The 19,073-nt window shown below is 34.6% G+C and overlaps 1 protein-coding gene across 7 annotated transcripts in view; it reads right to left on the reverse strand.

Moving 5' to 3' along the window:
* The window catches only part of HDX (highly divergent homeobox), a 180,598-nt gene that overhangs the window by 33,656 nt on the left and 127,869 nt on the right, over positions 1-19,073 (reverse strand). For 6 of the 7 annotated variants that reach the window (XM_058536269.1, XM_058536263.1, XM_058536266.1 and 3 more), the window contains 3 exons: positions 17,789-17,872; positions 12,394-12,516; positions 5,923-8,227 (listed from right to left, as the gene is read on the reverse strand). In XM_058536269.1, the coding sequence (XP_058392252.1) occupies positions 8,102-8,227; positions 12,394-12,516; positions 17,789-17,872 (333 nt within the window). In that variant the 3' untranslated portion in view covers positions 5,923-8,101. Of the gene's footprint in view, positions 1-5,922; positions 8,228-12,393; positions 12,517-17,788; positions 17,873-19,073 lie in introns of those variants that run through there. The other variant, XM_058536267.1, reaches the window with a different exon arrangement.

The following is a 19,073-nucleotide window of genomic DNA, read 5'->3' on the forward strand; positions in this document are numbered from 1 at the left end:
GTTTCTATAGCTTTGCCTTTCCTAGAATAACATATAAATGGAATGATACAGTACATAGCTTTGTGTCTGGTTTCTTTTATTTAGCATAATGTCTTTGAGGTTCATCCAAGTTGTTGCATGTATCAGTAATTTGTTTCTTGATTCACTTCATTGGAAACTAAAGACAAGCCAAAACAAAGCAAGTAATCTAAAATCACTGCAGATGATTTCAAAGATCTGTGTCAGAAATTCACCTGCATGTGCATGTACATTAAGCTGGAGACCAATGCTTGATATATAAACAGTTAAATGAATGTTTAAATAAATATCTTTTTCCACAATGAGTTTGCTTCATACAAGATTATAAAACCATATACATACAGATAACAAATCAACAAAAGTGGATGAACTACATTATATGACATCGGTATTTTATTCAATGCAAGATAACGAGTCTGATTTGCCTCAGTTCCCAGGCAGTAAGAAGATCACTGAAGGCACTATCAATAAAATTGTGCTGGACTTTGAATATGACAATCCTGCTAGTAAGATACTAAAAATGCAGGTGAAATTATTTTCACTTGTGTTTTGATTCTTTTTTTGCCATTTCTGCCCAGGGCAAAATTGGTGGTTAGGAATTGTCTTTGGCTCCCTTCAATCTCCTTTTCTGTGAGTAATAATAATAGCATTGGCTAACTTTATTGAGCACTTACTGTATGCTAGGCACTGTGCTAAGCACTTTATGACAGGTTATCATATTTCCCACAACAATCCTATGAGATAGGAACTATCATTATTCACATTTTGCAAGGAAATTTAAACAGAGAGTTCAAATAACTTGTCCAAGATCATACAGCAGGTTAAATGTTAAAACTGAGATTTGACTCTATGACTTAACTCCTACAATATTATACCCTAATCCCTGCACTATACTACTATATATACATTTAATCTTCTAGATTTTAGAGTCTAGAATTCCCTCTCTCCTGCCTACCAGCCACTTAGTGCCCTCCACTGTTATGCCTCCCTCAAGACTTCTAGAGGTTCTATCTATATTTATCCCTCTCCCGTTTTAATTCTCCACCTCCTCAATTATCCTCCTCCCCGCGCCCTACTCTTCACCCAATGTTGTAAAGAATGCCGCTGATTAAGCAAATGCCACTGTGGTATAAATACCTCATAGATCCCCTTATCTTTGTCAGGGATGATTGCACTTTATACCAAATTATCCCCAATGAATTACTACTAATAAACTTCCAGCAGAGGCATGGGTGGTGGGTTGGGATGGACAAGAGAACCTTCTCAGCATCCATTATTTTATACCATTCACATATAAGGTTAACTGTATCCAACTACAGCTTCCCCCTGGTTCTCTGTGACTAGTGACAGACTGCAAGACAAGATTAGGAACACAGGTACTTGGTGGCAGAGTTTTTTTTCCCTTGTATAAATTAACTGATCTGAATGGAGATCTAACCTGTGACCTGGGTCTCAAAATGGTGTTCTCTAATTTAAGCTAACAAGCATTATTGATACCAGTTCCAATATTATTGAAGCAGTGCATTGAATGGTCTCTTAACAGCTTGAAAGAATTAATAAGCCTCCCTAAAGATATAACTTTTAACTAGGGAGTGACCTAGGTACTGGGAAAGATTAGAGTTTCATATGGCCTAGATCACAAAGGAGGTACTTGATTATAATAGTCTTATTATACATTGTATTACATCATAAAATGGAAATATAAATATTGATTATTATTTCATAGCAAAATCCGGAATTGGCAAAATTTCCCAAAATTACCAAACTGGCTGAAACAGATCACTATAATAAAAAGAAACAGTCTTATTTTTTAGAGAAAAATTAGAATTGCATTCCAACTGACTTACTTCAAGAAAAATATTACTCCAATTGCATAGTGGTGTACCCAACATGAGACCTTTCATATCTAAAAATGATTTTTAAAGTTTAGAATAGTTTACTGGTATAGGTGATTAAAAAATTACTAGGGTAGAAGTGTTAATGAGAAGTCTCTTGTAACTTGCAGCCAAAGTATAGCAACTTTATTATTGTGAAGGTAATAAGTAGCATCATTTCCTTTAAATCTAGGGTAAGAAGTGTAGTTTTTATGTAAAGCAGCTACTTGTCAATTCTCTAGAACAAATGCATTTTCATCAGTAGAAGGTTAGCTTTTTTCTTGTATAAATTGAAAAAAAATTCCCCCTTTAAGTCCAAATGTAACTGAGAGTAAAATACTTTGGTGACAAATGGTTAGATGGGAAAATTCTCCCAATACATCATTAAGAGAAAAAGCAGGACACATAACTGCATATTCAGTATAATCTTAATTTTGCTGAATACATGTAATATTCAGAAGAAATAACTGGAATAAAATACATTAAGATGTTAACAATGATTATTATTGGGTAGTGGGATTACCAGTGGTTTTGTTTACATTTTCTAAAATGTCTACAATGAACCTCTATTACTTTTATAACATGATATAAACAAGAAATTTGTAAAACTAGTCTTGAAGGATGTGAAAAATCCATTCAATTTTATGGACACACTCATCTATCGACTTGTTTTTAAAGTAGATTTGTAAAGATTCCCATTAATTTTTATAAAATCAAAGGATTTCATCACTTTAAGTCAATGTTTTTGCAGACCTGAGAGACCTGGGTCTTTTGAAGTACATGTTTGTATGTGATTTTCTCCTTGCAACATTCTTGAAAATTTATCAACTGGCAAGGAAAACTACTGATGTGCTATTTGAAAGTCACCCCTTGCCCTCCCCCATTAGCTAGGTAACATGAAGAGTTTTAATTGGTATAAGACTTTGACAAAAAAGGCATGGGCATATTTCATCCAAGTTAAAAGCATGCTTAACTGGTGTCAAAGAGAGTCAGAAGTAAGGTGTAACACCACCACTTTAAAAAATCTGTTGTAAAAATAGCATTTTTTGGTTATACTGTGGTGATTTACTCCCTGGTTTTACCATTTCAATATACTATCATGGACAAATCTGTTGTCTATTACAGAATATTCACTCTATTCCATTGGTGTTCTAATAATTCTTTGTTAGGTAAAGTCAACTAAGGATGATATACATGTCAGCTTGGAAGTCAACCAAATTTCCACTTGAGCACTCCATGTTCTCCCTTCTCTAATCCCCAATACCTTATTATTCTCTGCATTTTTTTGTCTTTTTATCAGAACCTTATTTTTTTTATTTATTTATTTTTTTTTTGGTGAGGAGATCAGCCCTGAGCTAACATCCGCCAATCCTCCTCTTTTTTTGCTGAGGAAGACGGCCCTGGGCTAACATCGGTGCCTATCTTCCTCCACTTTATATGGGATGCCGCCACAGCATGGCTTACCAAGCAGTGCGTCGGTGCGTGCCCGGGATCGGAACCAGCGAACCCCGGGCCGCCGCAGCGGAGTGCGCGCACTTAACCACTTAACGGCTTGCGCCACCGGGCCGGCCCCCAGAACCTTATTTTTGAGAGGAAAACAAATATTTTTAAAAGGGAAACAATGCTTACAATACAAAGACTTAGAAAAATAAACATTAAAAGAGAGAAAGATGTCTATTAGTTGGAAATCATTTATTGCCTCTATAAAAGTTTAAATAAAAACCCTACAAAAGTTCACATTACAGTCTGATATGGTTTTAAGGTGATAGTATGTTTCAGAGGTAGTACCAGTAAAATGGGCTGCAAGATTGTTAAAAGGAATTACTTAACAAGTTAATGCAAAATAAAATTTCAATGTGGAGCGATATATACTCAGTAGACACTTTAATGGAAAAATTATAATTATATTTCCATGAAAATATCACTTTATACTCTTTTTCCCTTTAGTAAATCTGTTCTTAATAAAGGCTTGTTTTGGGCAATGGTATGTTGACTGTAGGCTCACAAGTAAGTAGGCTCCTCCATTATATCATCACAGAGCATAGCTTGGTGAAGAGCATGATACAGTGCTGTCTGCCAAGGATAACACCAACTTCAAAAATCAACCCATTTACTCATTATTTAGACACTATGGTACTGATAACTCCCTTAAAAGGCTAATCTATCAGAATTTGGCATTTTTAGGATCTGAATGAAAATCTAATATATTATTAAAAAAATAGACAGTATTCTTGGTATACTATCACTGCAATGTGGAGGAAGATCAAGAGTCAAAGTTTTCAGAATTTCTTTTAAAAATAATCATAAGCTATCAGACTAAGATGAGGAAACTATTCCTTGGAAATGGGCTGAATGCCCCCTCCCCCAAGAAAAGGCAACAAAGTCAATCTTAGAGCCTAGAATCCTTTTAACTGTACCACTTATGTTTTCTCCTACAAACTTACAGACTGCTGACTATGAAAGTGCCTTAAAACAGATGTTGCTGTCTTTGGAGAAATGGCCTCTTGGATATCTTTTGAGGTCTTGGTAGTATATAGAGCACAGGATGCAACTGGGCTGCAGCCTTTTCTTCTCCAACAGTAACAAACATTTCCATCACATGATTGCAGTAGTACAAAAGTCCTGCTGTTGATAACTGACTTACAACAAAACATCCCAAGGTTCCATGAAGAGGCCAACTTTCTTTTTTTTTTTTTTGTGAGAAAGATCAGCCCTGAGCTAACATCCATGCTAATCCTCCTCTTTTTGCGGAAGAAGACTGGCTCTGAGCTAACATCTATTGCCAATCCTCCTCCTTTTTTTTTTTCCCCAAAGCCCCAATAGATAGTTGTATGTCATAGTTGCACATCCTTCTAGTTGCTGTATGTGGGACGCGGCCTCAGCATGGCCGGAGAAGCGGTGCGTTGGTGTGCGCCCGGGATCTGAACCTGGGCCGCCAGTAGCAGAGCCTGCGCACTTAACCGCTAAGCCATGGGGCCGGCCCCCAACTTTCTTTTAATGTTTTCCTTGCGTGTGCTAATTTTCCTATTATCCAGTGTAACTGCAGTTCTCATTTTTCTGTGACTAATTTTAGCTTGGCTAAAATGAAGAAGGTACCTTTAGTTTAGTTTTTTTTTTTTTTTTTTTAATATACATTGTAGAAGGTAAGTGCTGCTAGATACACCTTTCTTGCTTAGAAACTTTGGCTATCCTAAGCTGAAAACAGACACCAAAGTGTAGCTAAAAGGAAAAAAAAAGTTTTTTTCACGTTGGCATCTGTCTTTGTGAGAGATGCTTCAGATAGTATAGTCTGTTTTAATATTGTGTCAAAGCCCTAAAGAAAGAAACAGTAGTTGTTTTTCTCCCCTCAGTCATGAAGATGTTCACAAAAGCAGTTATAAACTGATAGTTTTCCTGCTCTAAAATGTCTCAAAACCAATTCCAATCTAACTGTGTGAAAATTATATTTTATTCATAATAGATTTTTAATGCTTGATCTTGGCATCTTTTTAAAAGTCTACGGTGCATAATTTCATTCTGCCAATTATGAGTTTTTTTTCTGGATGCAGCTATTTCCTCTGGTTCTTGCTACAGAATGACCACATTTCATTTTAGAAATGTTTTAATACTAATGATAATAAAAGAAATAATTCGTGTGCTGAAACACAAATACCAAGACAAAAGGATTCCTAAGTGTACTGTTATGATTTACGCAGCTTCTATTTTAATGGAACTTTAAACAGGGACAAGGGAATCATCTATGCTTCCTCTCAAAATTGTAGACTAGGATTCCTTTTAGGAATCACACCTAGCAGAATCCTTAAGTCTATTAAAATTTCTACTTAAATAATTTTTATTAACATCGATGAAATAGTGAAAAGAAATAATTCATTTTGAAGTTTATGGCTTGCTGAGGAGTAGAAATCTAACACCCTTATGATAGGAGCTCAAGGAATATTTTTTGATTTAGCGACTGATGAGATGTGACAAATACAATCCATAGAGTTCAAAGATGCAGGAGAGAATCATCTGTCCTTACTTTGTAACAAGAACCAAATAAGAAGGGGCTTAAATTGAAGCGGAAGAAACTAGAGTTTAAAGATAACTCAATGACTAGGAGTGAGATCCTAGGAGAGACTTGAAGGCCTGGAATTTGTTCATGCTACCTTAGGAAATGGTTTCTATATTTGCTATATGTAGTAGGGACTTTATCTTATGGAAGAATTGGTGTGACCGATAAATTTAATCCTAATATCTGAGGTTCTGTTACTCAGCGTTGTTTTCTCTGAACGGGATTTGACTTGTCAGCAAATCGTACCAAATATTGTTTGCAAAGAACCATGTGGTTCTCAGCTAAAAAAGAGTACACCTAACCACTGAAATATTTCTGCCTACAAAGTACCTTAGCAGTAGCATGGCAGCAATATTAAATCAAGCAAATAACTGACAAAATGAAGGATTATCAGTGAACCTTACCTATTTGTGTGTGGGAGAGGGGACATTTCAAGGTGAAAGACATTCATGACTGCCTGTCTGCATTCATAAATTGGTGTCTGTGAATTCCAAGATCAAAATTGGTTTTACTGGGGCTGGCCCGGTGGTGCAAGTGGTTAAGTGTGTGCGCTCTGATGTGGCGGCCTGGGGTTTGCTGGTTCGGATCCTGGGCGCGCACCGACACACTGCTTGGCAAGTCATGCTACGGCGGCATCCCATATAAAGTGGAGGAAGATGGGCACAGATGTTAGCCCAGGGCCAGTCTTCCTCAGCAAAAAATGAGGAAGATTGGCAGATGTTAGCACAGGGCTGATCCCCTCACACACACACAAAAAAAAATTGGTTTTACTTACAAATTACAAAAATATCTAACATAGAAAACTTAATGGCCAAAACAACCATCTAGCAACTTCATTAATTTTTTAGATATAGATAATAATTTAACCACGTGACACAATTCCACACTGCCAACTCACAAATATATGATACTGTGTGCTCAAGGAGAAACTGGATTTTCCCTTCTATTGGTCTTGGAATGCCATCTGGTACCCTGGCAAGGAAGGTCTGCAAATAATTGTCTAGAGTGTTTTGCCACCTGGTACCTACTAATAGAACAACTAGGTAGCATGCCCATTTTAGGAGTGTACTCATAGAATAATATCCAGGAAATTCAGAGGACCATGATTTAAAAACAAAGTGGTATAACTCTTTTTGGATATTATCCTTGGCTGATGGCTCTGTATAAGCCTCACATGGAAATGAGGTAAATTTTGTGGCAAAGCTGAGTGACTAGATGAAAAAAATCTCAGTGGCTTACCTTGACTTCCTATTTCATAAAATGTAAGAACTAAAAAAATATTATGAAGATGGTGATCAACTTGCAATATTTGTGCAACATTTCATCTAACTGGGTTACACAAATTTGCTAGTAGAATGTGAATCTTATCAATATTTGTCATTTGCAGCAACAAAGAACTCCCAGTGAGACTAATCTTTTACAGCATTTTGTTTTTGTACACTTAATAATTTATTTGACTTCACATTGGTGAATTACTTTTCCATAGTGCTTTCCCCCCTCCCCCCAAATATTTGGGTTAGATAATGGAAGAATACCAACAATCTACAATTATCTACTAGTAACCACTTCAATTTTCAATCATTAGCTTAAGTCAAATTCTCATAGGGGTTGAAAAATAAATCCCAGGACTCATCAAGGTTAAATCATTTTTAAAGTTTTGTTTTCAATTTTCAGTCCACTTTCCTGAGTAAAAGTGTATGTAGATGATAGGAAAAGGAGAGAGGAGGAAAGAAGATATAATGGCTACAAAAACAAGACTAATCAAGCTTCAGTAACTTGATAAGCAATGTAGAAATACCTTTATTTTTGTGTCTCTGGTCGAAACTATTACTAAAACTAAGATTCTTCTATAAAACCAAACAAAAATATTTCAGAAATTAGACATTATGCATTTCGAAGTTAAACTGCTCAAAATTAAATACAATTTCTTTTTCCAGAGTTCCATCAGTTTGGAAAGAAACTCTCAAATAATGCTTTTAAGTTTCACATACATTTTTTACAATGTAACCATTATATCTTGTCCATCCTTCACAGAATATGTCAGTTTCACCAATATGTTTTTCCAACTGAAGAATTTTGGGTCAACAGAATGCAGTTATCTTGAAATGCACACCTGTTAGGCAGCCAAAAGACTGTATCATATATCCCCCCCATCAAATCACAAACTGTCTGAGGCATTTTTCTCTGATAAAGAAGACACACTGAATGAGGTATCATCAGGTTCCGGCGAGGCATGATTGAAATCCATCTCTTCTAATTCAGGAGGTAAATCTGACAGCAGTGCCTGAGTCAGAAAAATCAATTTTTTGGAATTAGTATGTGGACATATTTTTCCCAATTTTATGTTAATAGTTGCAGTCCTCTCATGTTGATTTTTTCTTACGGATTTTAAGAAAGGAACATTTCTCTTTCAGGACCTTATACAATATCCTACCTAAACGAAAAATTCATTATACACTATTAAGGAAGTAACAAAATACTAGATCTAGAGAGGGTGTATTATGTAAAGTGGAACCCTGAACAAGAGGGAAATCAGGAGAGAAATGAGCAACTATTCTGAACCAAGTGCTTTGAAGTGTTTGAGATAAGTGATTTTCATACTAGTTTTGAGTGTTCACTGATCACTGCTAAAGGGCTTTAAAATTATATTCCTTATTATAATAGTCTTGCCCAGTTATACTGTCCTTTAGAGAAAACACATTTCACAAAAGACTATTTTGTATTTCAGTGACAGAAAGAACTTAGCAGTTAAAAAAGAAGTTCAGCTATTTTACCTTAGACTAAAATTTAACAACTTAAAAAGTCCAAGTGATTTTTCTTCTTTTCTTAGGCTATACCCATGTCTACACATGGCCAAACACCCACTAGGGCCTGGCTGAACCAGTGAGTCTAGCTGTGTAATGATGTATCTAGAGGGCTGATCATTTCTCTGTAGGAACAATCAGGATAAGCCAAGAGCCATGAACTAAGCTTTGCCATGGTGTAATTGTTTCATGTAGAGTTGCAGAACATGCATCCATACTATAGAAATAAATGATTAATCAAGTTTTATGTGGCTGACAGTGTTGATGCCCACTTGACTATAAAAAATTGAAAACAAAATGATTGATTTGTTGCTCCCAATATTAAAAATAATGTAGCATATCTGGGCAATTTTTCGACAGCATTACTTGTAGTGTGGGCTTTGGGTGCAGTGGTAAACAAGGACCAAGGGAACAGAAACAAATGCAAACCTGCCACTACCCAATTAAGGAACAGAAAGACAGGGCGTGTTGGAGAACGTATGAAATACACTGTTGAAATAAGACAGTATTCCCTATTCTCTTTATTGAAAGAAGTGACAGCTATAAATCCTATACTTTTTATCTTATAGTAGAGAGGCAAGATTAGCAACTTTCTCCTTTTTGTCAGGCTGCATAAGGAAAGGCTAACTCTTATCTGAAAGAAAAGATGTTATTTATTTTATACTATTAAATAGTTTATGAACTTCTTGCTGAAATTGAGAGTATTTACAAAGCAGTCACCTAAAGGTACTGCATGCTTTCTAAGATGCTAGGTTGCAGTAATAGGACACAGAGCCATTTTCTTCTAGAACAGTTGTTTACCATTAATCCAGTCTGGGTGAAACAAAGCCTTTGTTGACACTGGGTGATCATAGTTTATTAGAAATACATCACTGGATTTGGTTCACTTAGCAATTGTGAAGTCATATTAAAGAGGGAAAAGTGCTTCAATTAACATTCACTGAACATGTGCTTTGAGTATTGGAAAGTCGAGTGGGTGAGCAGACTTAACTACATTCTAAATTCTAGTGGAGAGATCTTCAAATCAAAGGAGCACTACTATTTATTTCTTTATCACTGCATTTCATGTAGTTGACTGACTAAAATGAGTTTAGTATGAAATAGGAAAACTTTAATATCTGAGGCAGTATAGGGCATTACTAATGCATGAGATCCATTTCAAAATTCTTCTTTTCAATATCTTACAGGATTGCAACATTGGCATGTTGAACAAATCTTTGGATTATGCCGATTGCCAGAACTGCCTTTTTCATAGATACTAAAGTAAACACAATTAACTTTCTTTACTACAACTTCTTCATCAATCTGCCTTCAGAGTCTGGCCTAGTGCCACTGTTCCCAAGAGATTAAAGCATTTCCCAAATATATCATCAGTCTCTATAACACTTATTCCAGGCCCTAGTGTGTGAACGCTAAGTTCCATAATGTTAATCATTCTTATCTTCCTTCTAAAGTGGACAAATTAAAGTTTAAGAAAGGCAATTGACCTGGCTAGAATCACATAGTAAATTATCAGGGGAAGAAAGACCATAACTAATGACTTAGTACAGTGCTGGCAACATTATTTTTATTTTGAAATGGCTATTGATTAAAAAAAAACTTTGGGTAATCTAATATTTCAGTCAGACAGTATTATATATTTTTAAAGCCTGGACTGCTTCATGGGGGAAAAATATTCTGTGGGCCATGCATCTCACTCAACTTACCCAAATTAAGATTAATTGAAAAAACACTTAGGATTTTTTAAAATGAGAAATCAATGACAAAATGGTTCTCTTTTATTAGGAAGAATAAAAATTAATTCCTTCTAGAAATAAACCACTAAGTATTTCATAGTGCAAAGATCAGTAATTTAAGAGATCACCTGGATAAATTTTGTGGACTACTATTGGTGTCTTCTATATTTTGAGACCATATTTTGAGATCTGTTATACTCGAGCTCAACTATGAAAATCAGTAGTTGCTATTTGAGTGCTGATTATATAGCCTATTACTTTCAGTTCAATTTTTGTATAACTTTCTCCTTTTTTTAGCCAAAGTTTTGTCTATATCTTAGTTCATCAGTCTTTGATGAGAGGAAAAGTGTAAGAGAAGAAGAAAAGTAAAATGTACAACAGTTACTTATTTGTTAGTGGTCTTGAGGAAAGAACCAAGCCAGGGATGAGGTTAGAATTAGAAAATAAAATGCAGTCCGTGTGCTATTCCTAGATACCAGGAGACATAGACAACTGCTAGTTAGCTGGCCATATAATTCTGAATTCAAAACCATGCCACGACTTTTGGAACCAGGACCACACTCTAAGTTATTCCTATTGTTGGACCTAATTTTGCTTTTTTTTACAGTTATTTAAAATTTACAGTTCCCTTGGGACCATGTTCAAGATTACCATCTTATTCATTTAAAATCTGTAGTTTAGGTTTTTAAAAAACAAACACATTTTCAATATGCCATGAAATATGCATAACTAACATCAGAAAGCAATATGCTTAAATAAAGCTGGCTGAGGTAACTTAAGACTACTGTCTTGGGATGTCTGGGCGTGTGCAGCACAAGGGGAGCAAAATTCATGAAACTAGACACATAATGTACATATTGGTTTGAGCCTCATGAGTAAATTCTTTTAGTGTAGATTTTGTGGTTCAGTACTTCAGTGAAATATATAAAGACTATTTTATTTAAAAAAGGGAGAATTGTGGGACGCTAAGACTCTAATCTTTTTCCCTGGAGATGTTTGGGATGGGATACGTGTGTGCAGTCTTGCTTGGATATAAGTGATGAATTTCGGCACTCTTGAGATTCCCTGCTGAATGAAAACCTCTGAAACTGCTTCCTAATTAATGGTTACCTGTGTGACATACTACCCATATTGAACTTCTCTGACAAGGAATCAACATGGTAGTATACAACTCAGAGGTAAATTTGGTATCATTCAGTATTGAATGAAACCATTTATTCTATAATTATTTTCAGCAAGCTTAATAAATTATTATATAAATTTCACATGAAGAAATGAGATAGAAAATGTAATTTGGAAAGAATTTGTAGTCAAAAATCCACAGCAACAAACAAAAGACATTACATTTCATCTTTGGGGTAGAGGAATGAAACACTCTAGTTAAATTGGAAAAAGTAAATGATGCACTGTGATCACAAAGAATTTCACAAAGTAATTTCATACTTTTTTAGTGATGAGCAATATGTCATGAAATAGAAGGAATTCAAACATTTGTGAATGTTAGTAGGGGCTGGAAGATAACTGAAATCCAGAAGAGAGTCAACTACCTCACCTCCTTCATTCACAAAATGTCCCAAAATATGTGACTCTGCAGTTAGGGTAGCCTGGTCTTTACAAACACTTTGAGAATTTCTTTAAAATTAATTTTAAAATTGTTTTTTCTCCTATTTAAGGCTAGCTTGGAATTAACAAACTATGTTAATCAGTTATTTTGATTTTCCACTAAAGCAGCACACAAAATCTAAATATTCTCAAGAAAACTGTGCTAAAAAAGGGCACAAAGTAACAGATCCTTCCTTGATGCCAAGCAAGAATGAAGTATAAAAACGAAAAAAAATATGAAGAACCCAAGTGTGACATGCCATTTTCAACATGATACATTATACTTACTATTCTTTTCTGGCACCTACCTGCTGCTGTTCCTTATTGTCGGCTTTCATAGCTAGTATCAAGCTTCTGACAAACGTCTGAAGTTTAAAGTATTTTTGCTTTTGAATCTCTAACTCGTTTTCAATGAATCTGACTTCTTCATTCTAAAGGAGAAAACATAAAACAATATATTTACCCTATGCAAACCTAGGATTGTACATGTTTGATGCACAATAAAATTAAAAAAAAATCTAATTAGAGGGATAATAAAGAAGATATTATTTTAGCATAAAAAATATGAAGCACAGAAGGAAATTATCCTGTTACTCAAAGGCTGCCTTTTAAGCGAATCACCAACAGAAAACAATTTGCAAGGACAAAAATCTAATTAAATAAATTCCAGTAAGAGAAAAATCAAGAAACAGTTCCCTTCTTGGAAAGACTCCTCCTATGTTAAGTCTAATTAGCATTTGGATTACGATTAAGAATAGACAGAGTCCAATTAACCTCAAGTAAAGAGCAATAGCAGAGGCAGTAATGCTGAATGTACCATTCACAAAGCTAAATACTGAGAACTAAAAAGGTTATTATTTTGTAACAAGGAGGGACTGAAATTATTGCTAAGACTGTCTTAAATAGTTTGCTGAGTTTCCTGCCTTTATGTAGAAGTCTGTTACTCAGAAACTATCTCCAAATGTATCACTGTGTACCACTGATTTGAGATCCAGTCTCTCTTCACTATTTTTGCTAGTGGTGTAGGAAAAGAACAATGGACTAGGATTTGGGAGGATTTTAGTGCCAGGTCTACCGATAATTGTGTAAAGTTGGGCAGGCCAATTAACCTCTCTTGTGACTCTGTTTACTCATCAGTAAAATGGACATAATACTAATAATCTTCAGCAATTCTAGCTTTGAGGGTTATAAGGCTCAAATAAGATAATGGCCATGAAAATGCTCTGAATAGATTTACTATTAAAGCTACAGTAATAAATAAAATGTCGTTCTGGAAAAAAGAGTGGACATATAGATGAATGGAACAGAACAGAGATCTATCTATCTATATGTATATCTATCTATATATAGATATAGATAGAAATATATATATATATTCAGTTGATTTTTGACAAAGGTGCTAAGGTAATTCAATGGAGAAAGCAAGGATAGTCTTTTAAAAAACAGTGGTTGAATAATTTTAAATCCATATCCAAAAAAAAGATTATCAGCCCTTACCTCACATCATATACAAAATTTGACAAGAAATGGATCACAGACCTAAATATAAAACCTAAAACTATAAAACTTCTAGAGAAAATATTTGTGTCCTTGGGTTAGGCAAAAATTTCTCAATAGGACACAAAAAGCATGAAACTTAAAAGAAGACTTCTTCAAAATTAAAAAAAAATCCTTTTGCACTTAAAAGGCACTGATAAGAAAATAAAAATACAAGCTACATATTTGGAGAAATTATTTGTAAATCACGTGTCTGATAAAGACTTGCATTCAAAACACATAAAGAACTCTGACAATGCAATTATAGAAAAAGCAATAGAATAAAAAGCCGGCAAAATATTTGAACACACACTTCATCAAAGAAGATATGTGAATGACCAATAAACACGTGAAAAAATGCTTAATATCATTTGTCATTAAGGAAATGCAAATTAAAACCACAATGAGATACTACTATTAATATACTACAACGGCTAAAGTAAAAGAGACCGACAATAGCAAGTGCTGATGAGAATGTGAAGTAATTAGAAGTCTCACACATCGCTGGTGGGAGTATAAAATGGTACAGCCACTTTGGAAAATGTTTTGGCAGTTTCTTAAAAAATTAAACATGCTCTTCCTTAACATCTGACTCAACAATCCTACTGCAAGGTTAAATGAAAACACACGTCCACCAAAAGACATACATGAATATTCACTGCATCTTTATTCATAAGAGCTAAAAACTAGAAGCAAGAGAAGTGTTCATCAGCAGATGAATAAACAAATTGTCGTCGTGGTTACACAACTGTGTCCACTTGTCAAGACTCATCTAACTGTATAAGAGGTGAATTTTATTGTATGAAAATTATATATTAAAAAAACCTGATGAAAAATAAAAAATAAATTATTAGCCAGTCTCCTTGCCAAAAAACGTGAAAATAAGCTGAAAGTATTCTCTGCAGGTGACGAAATGGTCTCAAAGAGCACAGCAGTACCTTTAACAACATTTGTTCAAAAAGCTGCATAAAAGACATTAAAATTAGTTAATTCTATGGGCATTCTTGTTGTTGAGAGGATACAGTTGTATTAATCACATTCCATCTATGAACATGTTTACTGCATCAATCATTTTATCAGCTCAGTTTAGAACTTATTTTACCTAATAAAACAGCTTCCTTTTCAGACCATTTAATATCAAGTGATGAACACACTTAAGAAACCAACCAAATCAATAATAAAATTATTTAATATCAAATAAATATCAAGTGAATGATGATTCAAGCTAAATCCCTTATCCAAAGGCACCCTACAGCAATCAAAGTTACAAGTAAGCATTATAATAAAACCCCATTTGCTCCTGCCATAATACATTTGACTAATTCTAAGATTTTGGTTTTTTAGTATTCATTGTCAGAGCAATAGTATTAGTAAAGTGCTGACCAAGAAGTCTTTTCAAATACGGAAGATATCTATCACCATCATCTAATATCTCATTTGAATGCACAGTCCTTTTGAGATGCATTCACAGTCCACTAGAAAACATTTTAAAAACATTAATTCACATTTGCAAAAGTCAAGAAGCATCTTTTGGTATGCCGTTCTTTAATTTCTCATGTGAATATTCCTCCTCCTCAGTATTTATGCAATATTTGAGAAACATAAACAGCTTTAAGATAATTTAATATTGCAGACATTTTCTTCTCAGAGCTGCTTTTTGCAAGCATATTAAACACTTCCTAGATTACAGGCAGTAATTTATGTGTACTTTAGAGATTTTCCTAAGTAAATGGACTGTTTGTGAGAGGAACTAGTAAGATAACATCAGTCACTACATTTCACAAACAAGATCTAGCTCATATTGCTTATTAAAATCTTCCCTACATTCTCAGTAAGCTTTGTCAATTCTTCTCCAAGATGACTGTAGGGAGCATTCAAGGCTTCACGTGGACCGGAGCATTGATCTCTGAGCAGGCTATTAATGGCTGCTAAACCTGAGGTGTTATTTTACGATATAGCTACTCATGCCTCAGGGACTGAGCTCACCAACTTGTCTCATAAGCATTTGGGGTTAGTTAGAACCTTTAGTAGTATTGATTTCTAGCAATATATCGCAATGAGAATCTCCACTATGCCCAAACTGAATGTTGATGGTTGCATAGTAATAATTATCAAATGCACATAGGAAGCATTCTTTCATTTTGCTGCAATGAATCCTGAGAATAATGACAGAGTATTTAACTTAGTGTGGGAAAAATTATAGTGATCCAGCTGATCTTAGTTGATTTTATATAAATGAACACTTGCATAATAGTATTAAAAGTATTTCCAAGGATAAATAAATAAATTAATTCACTCATTCAGGAACTAGTTACTGGACAGCTATGTGCTAGGCACTAGACCAGGTAACACATAGATTAATAAGATAAGTCTCTGCCTTCAAGAAGCTTATGATGAATATACTTAAGAAACCACCAAAGTGATTTTGATCCCAAAACAAGGAACACTAGCATGTGTATGCAAATAGAGTACAACAATGTTCTCTGAAGAAAGATTAAATTTCCAAATTGATAAGGCTGTTTTAAATTACCGTCCTGAAATCAGCAATGAGAACTGCTATATGAGGCTTCACTTATCCTCACTTGAGAATTAAGGTAACAACATTCACAGATGAAGTGAACTAAAATATTCTTAATAAGATTATTAAAAAACATGTTTTCTATATAGTTACTGATTTTTGAGAGTTAAAGAAAAGTTTACGTAGGATGGTAATATGTTATAAAAGACATCCCTAATAAGGTAGCGAAGGATCCCTTGTTCCCACAACATTTACCGCAATGGAAAATGTTGGATCAATACATGTTTTTCAGAGTTCAATGAAAATGTTAATTCACATTTCTGGACTGGACAGTCAGCCCTGCCCTGGTCTTCTGCTCCAAACCTTCTCGAGTGGGCTGGCACCCTAGAGGGAAAAGGTCCTGGAAAGTATCCTCTGAGTTCTGGGCCCAACCCTATCTGATCTGTATGAGAGTGTTAAGTGGAGCACACTTAACAGCTGTGCAATCCAGTCCTCTCGTCTGTAGTTTCCATAGCCTGTGCCAAGTGGTGGCTTGTAGTGGCATTTTAATCCTGAACTGGACATTTAGAAATATTATATGACCATGCAGGAGAGCTTAGAATAATCTTTTGTACTTCGGAACCAATAACTTTATAATTTTATTTGTGGGAAATACAGTTTAAATACGGGATTGTATTGTGCTGTTCGACCACTTAGCAAATAAATTTCAAAAGATAATTTCCTTCTGTGTTTACAATGTTCAGTATTTTAAAGTCTGACATGTTATGAACATTTGGAAAACAGAATCTGTTGAATGACATAACTTTCAATTATATTAAAACTGAAAAGATTTTTGAGAAAATGATAACTGTTGTCTTTTCTGATTAAATGTTATTTTCTGTTAATATCTTAAGATTACTAGTCTCTGCTTTGAACACTTATGATATTCCAAGAAAATAACTTTTGTGTATGGAAAGAATTATGTGGTCAAAATCTCAGATGGTCCCAAAGTTACCTTACAATAGGATATTCATTAACAAAGGGACAGCAATTACACATCTATGCAGAAAACATATTGACATATAGACTGATAGCTTATGTCAAAATTTAATAAAAAAAAATTATGTATGGCACACTGTCAAAGTAAGCTTTTCAGTTTAGTAACAAGTGACATTAAGAAAGGTCATCTCTATTCATATTTATTCAGTACTCTCTTTGGGAATTGTATTTAAACTTCTCATAAAACAGGTATATTATTACATTTTAAAAAATGGTCTTCAGGAGTTGAAATTCAAGATAAAATTAGCAAGGGCCACTGGAAAAAAAAAATCTCCCATTTACCACCATTTAAAAATGAACATTAGCTTTAAAAAAGTATTTGTCATAAATTTCACATTAACCATCACTATGCACTCCCTCACCTTGCCGTACACCATCAATACCTACTCCCGCTCAGCAAATCTTCGCTTAAAACCATAACCACTAAACCAACCAGCATTAATTAAAATGCCTGGCACCCTGACTGATATCCAAGTGCCTGTGAGAATCAGTGGGGAGCCCTAGGATATTTAACTTATCAAATAGGAGTGAAATAAACCAGTACATAGGGTAAAAGTCTGCCTCATTTAATACCTTCTCACAATGAATTCAGAATTTGAAATTACTTTTACCTTATAATCCAAGACAGAATGCACTTGTTCTACTTCAGAATTACTTATCATGTCACTTTCTTCATCATCAATAATTTCTATTTTCTGTAACATAAGTAGAGAAGTTTTCATAAATATATATCTGATCATCATTACTACACTCAACAACGTATAGAACATACACATTCAAAGTTCAGTTTTAGTGATGGGTTATCTAGTGTAGGTTATCTGGAATAAACTACAATAAACTCCGACTGGCTCCTCAGTGTTATAATCAGTGTGTGTCTAAGCCACCTCCCTCTACCTTTAACTGGTGACTGCTTAGTAAACAGAAATTTACTATAATACTATTTAAAATAGAAAAACCCTAATCATAATATCGCTGAAAATATAGGCATTCAAATTATGCTTAAATAGCGCCCTCCAGTGACAGGGAACTCACTTCCTGTAAGGGAAGTCTATTTAATGGTAAGCATAGCCAATTGATTGGAAGGGCTTTCTTTTTTAAGTCCCCATATATCTCTTTGCAACTTCTAATGTAAAATGTCCACATATAACATGCATTCCAAAGTCAAATACGATTTTTAGAAAATTCACTTATTTACTGCACTCCATTAGCTAGACAATTGAAATCAGACATTTACGATGTAATGATGAAAATAGTATGGTGATTTGTTTCCTTCACCAGCCAGTAAGAAGGAAGAGAGAGAGAGAAAGAGAGAGAAAGAGACACTAAATTGTCCTTAGCTTTAGAATTAAGGTAAAGCATAGTTTGTACAGTATCTCGCACACAGTAGCTACTAATTAAATATCTGTCAAAAGAATGAACAAAACAGCTTAGCATTGATGGAAAGAATGACCAATAATCTCCAACCATGGGGGCAAGGCAGGTTCTCTAATCACGGAAACTTTTTTTAAAATAAAGCAAAACCAAAAGACAAAATCAGCTCTAAATTTTTCTTTTGCAAATGAGAAACATAGTTAAGACAAAACACTTTTAAACATTTAAACCCTGCCAACTCAAAAGAAAATTTAAAAAAGAGAAAAGCTGAGTTAGTCACTAGGCAGTCTTTTAAGAATGAGCACATTAATAGTAACATGTCATAGGCAGAATTTGAAATCAAGCTTCCTACCCAGCAATATATATGGTTATTAAAAGTCACAAACAAACTTGGAATGATCATATTTGATATATTGTCTACCAGGATACCATACCATAACAGAGTTTGTGACCCACAGGCTTCTGACTCAGGAGGACAGCTGCAGTGAAATTGCTTTTTACTGCTGCCTGGAGATGAATCTAATG

Source organism: Diceros bicornis, chromosome X, assembly GCF_020826845.1.
Source record: "Diceros bicornis minor isolate mBicDic1 chromosome X, mDicBic1.mat.cur, whole genome shotgun sequence".
In the NCBI taxonomy this organism is placed as follows: domain Eukaryota; kingdom Metazoa; phylum Chordata; class Mammalia; order Perissodactyla; family Rhinocerotidae; genus Diceros; species Diceros bicornis.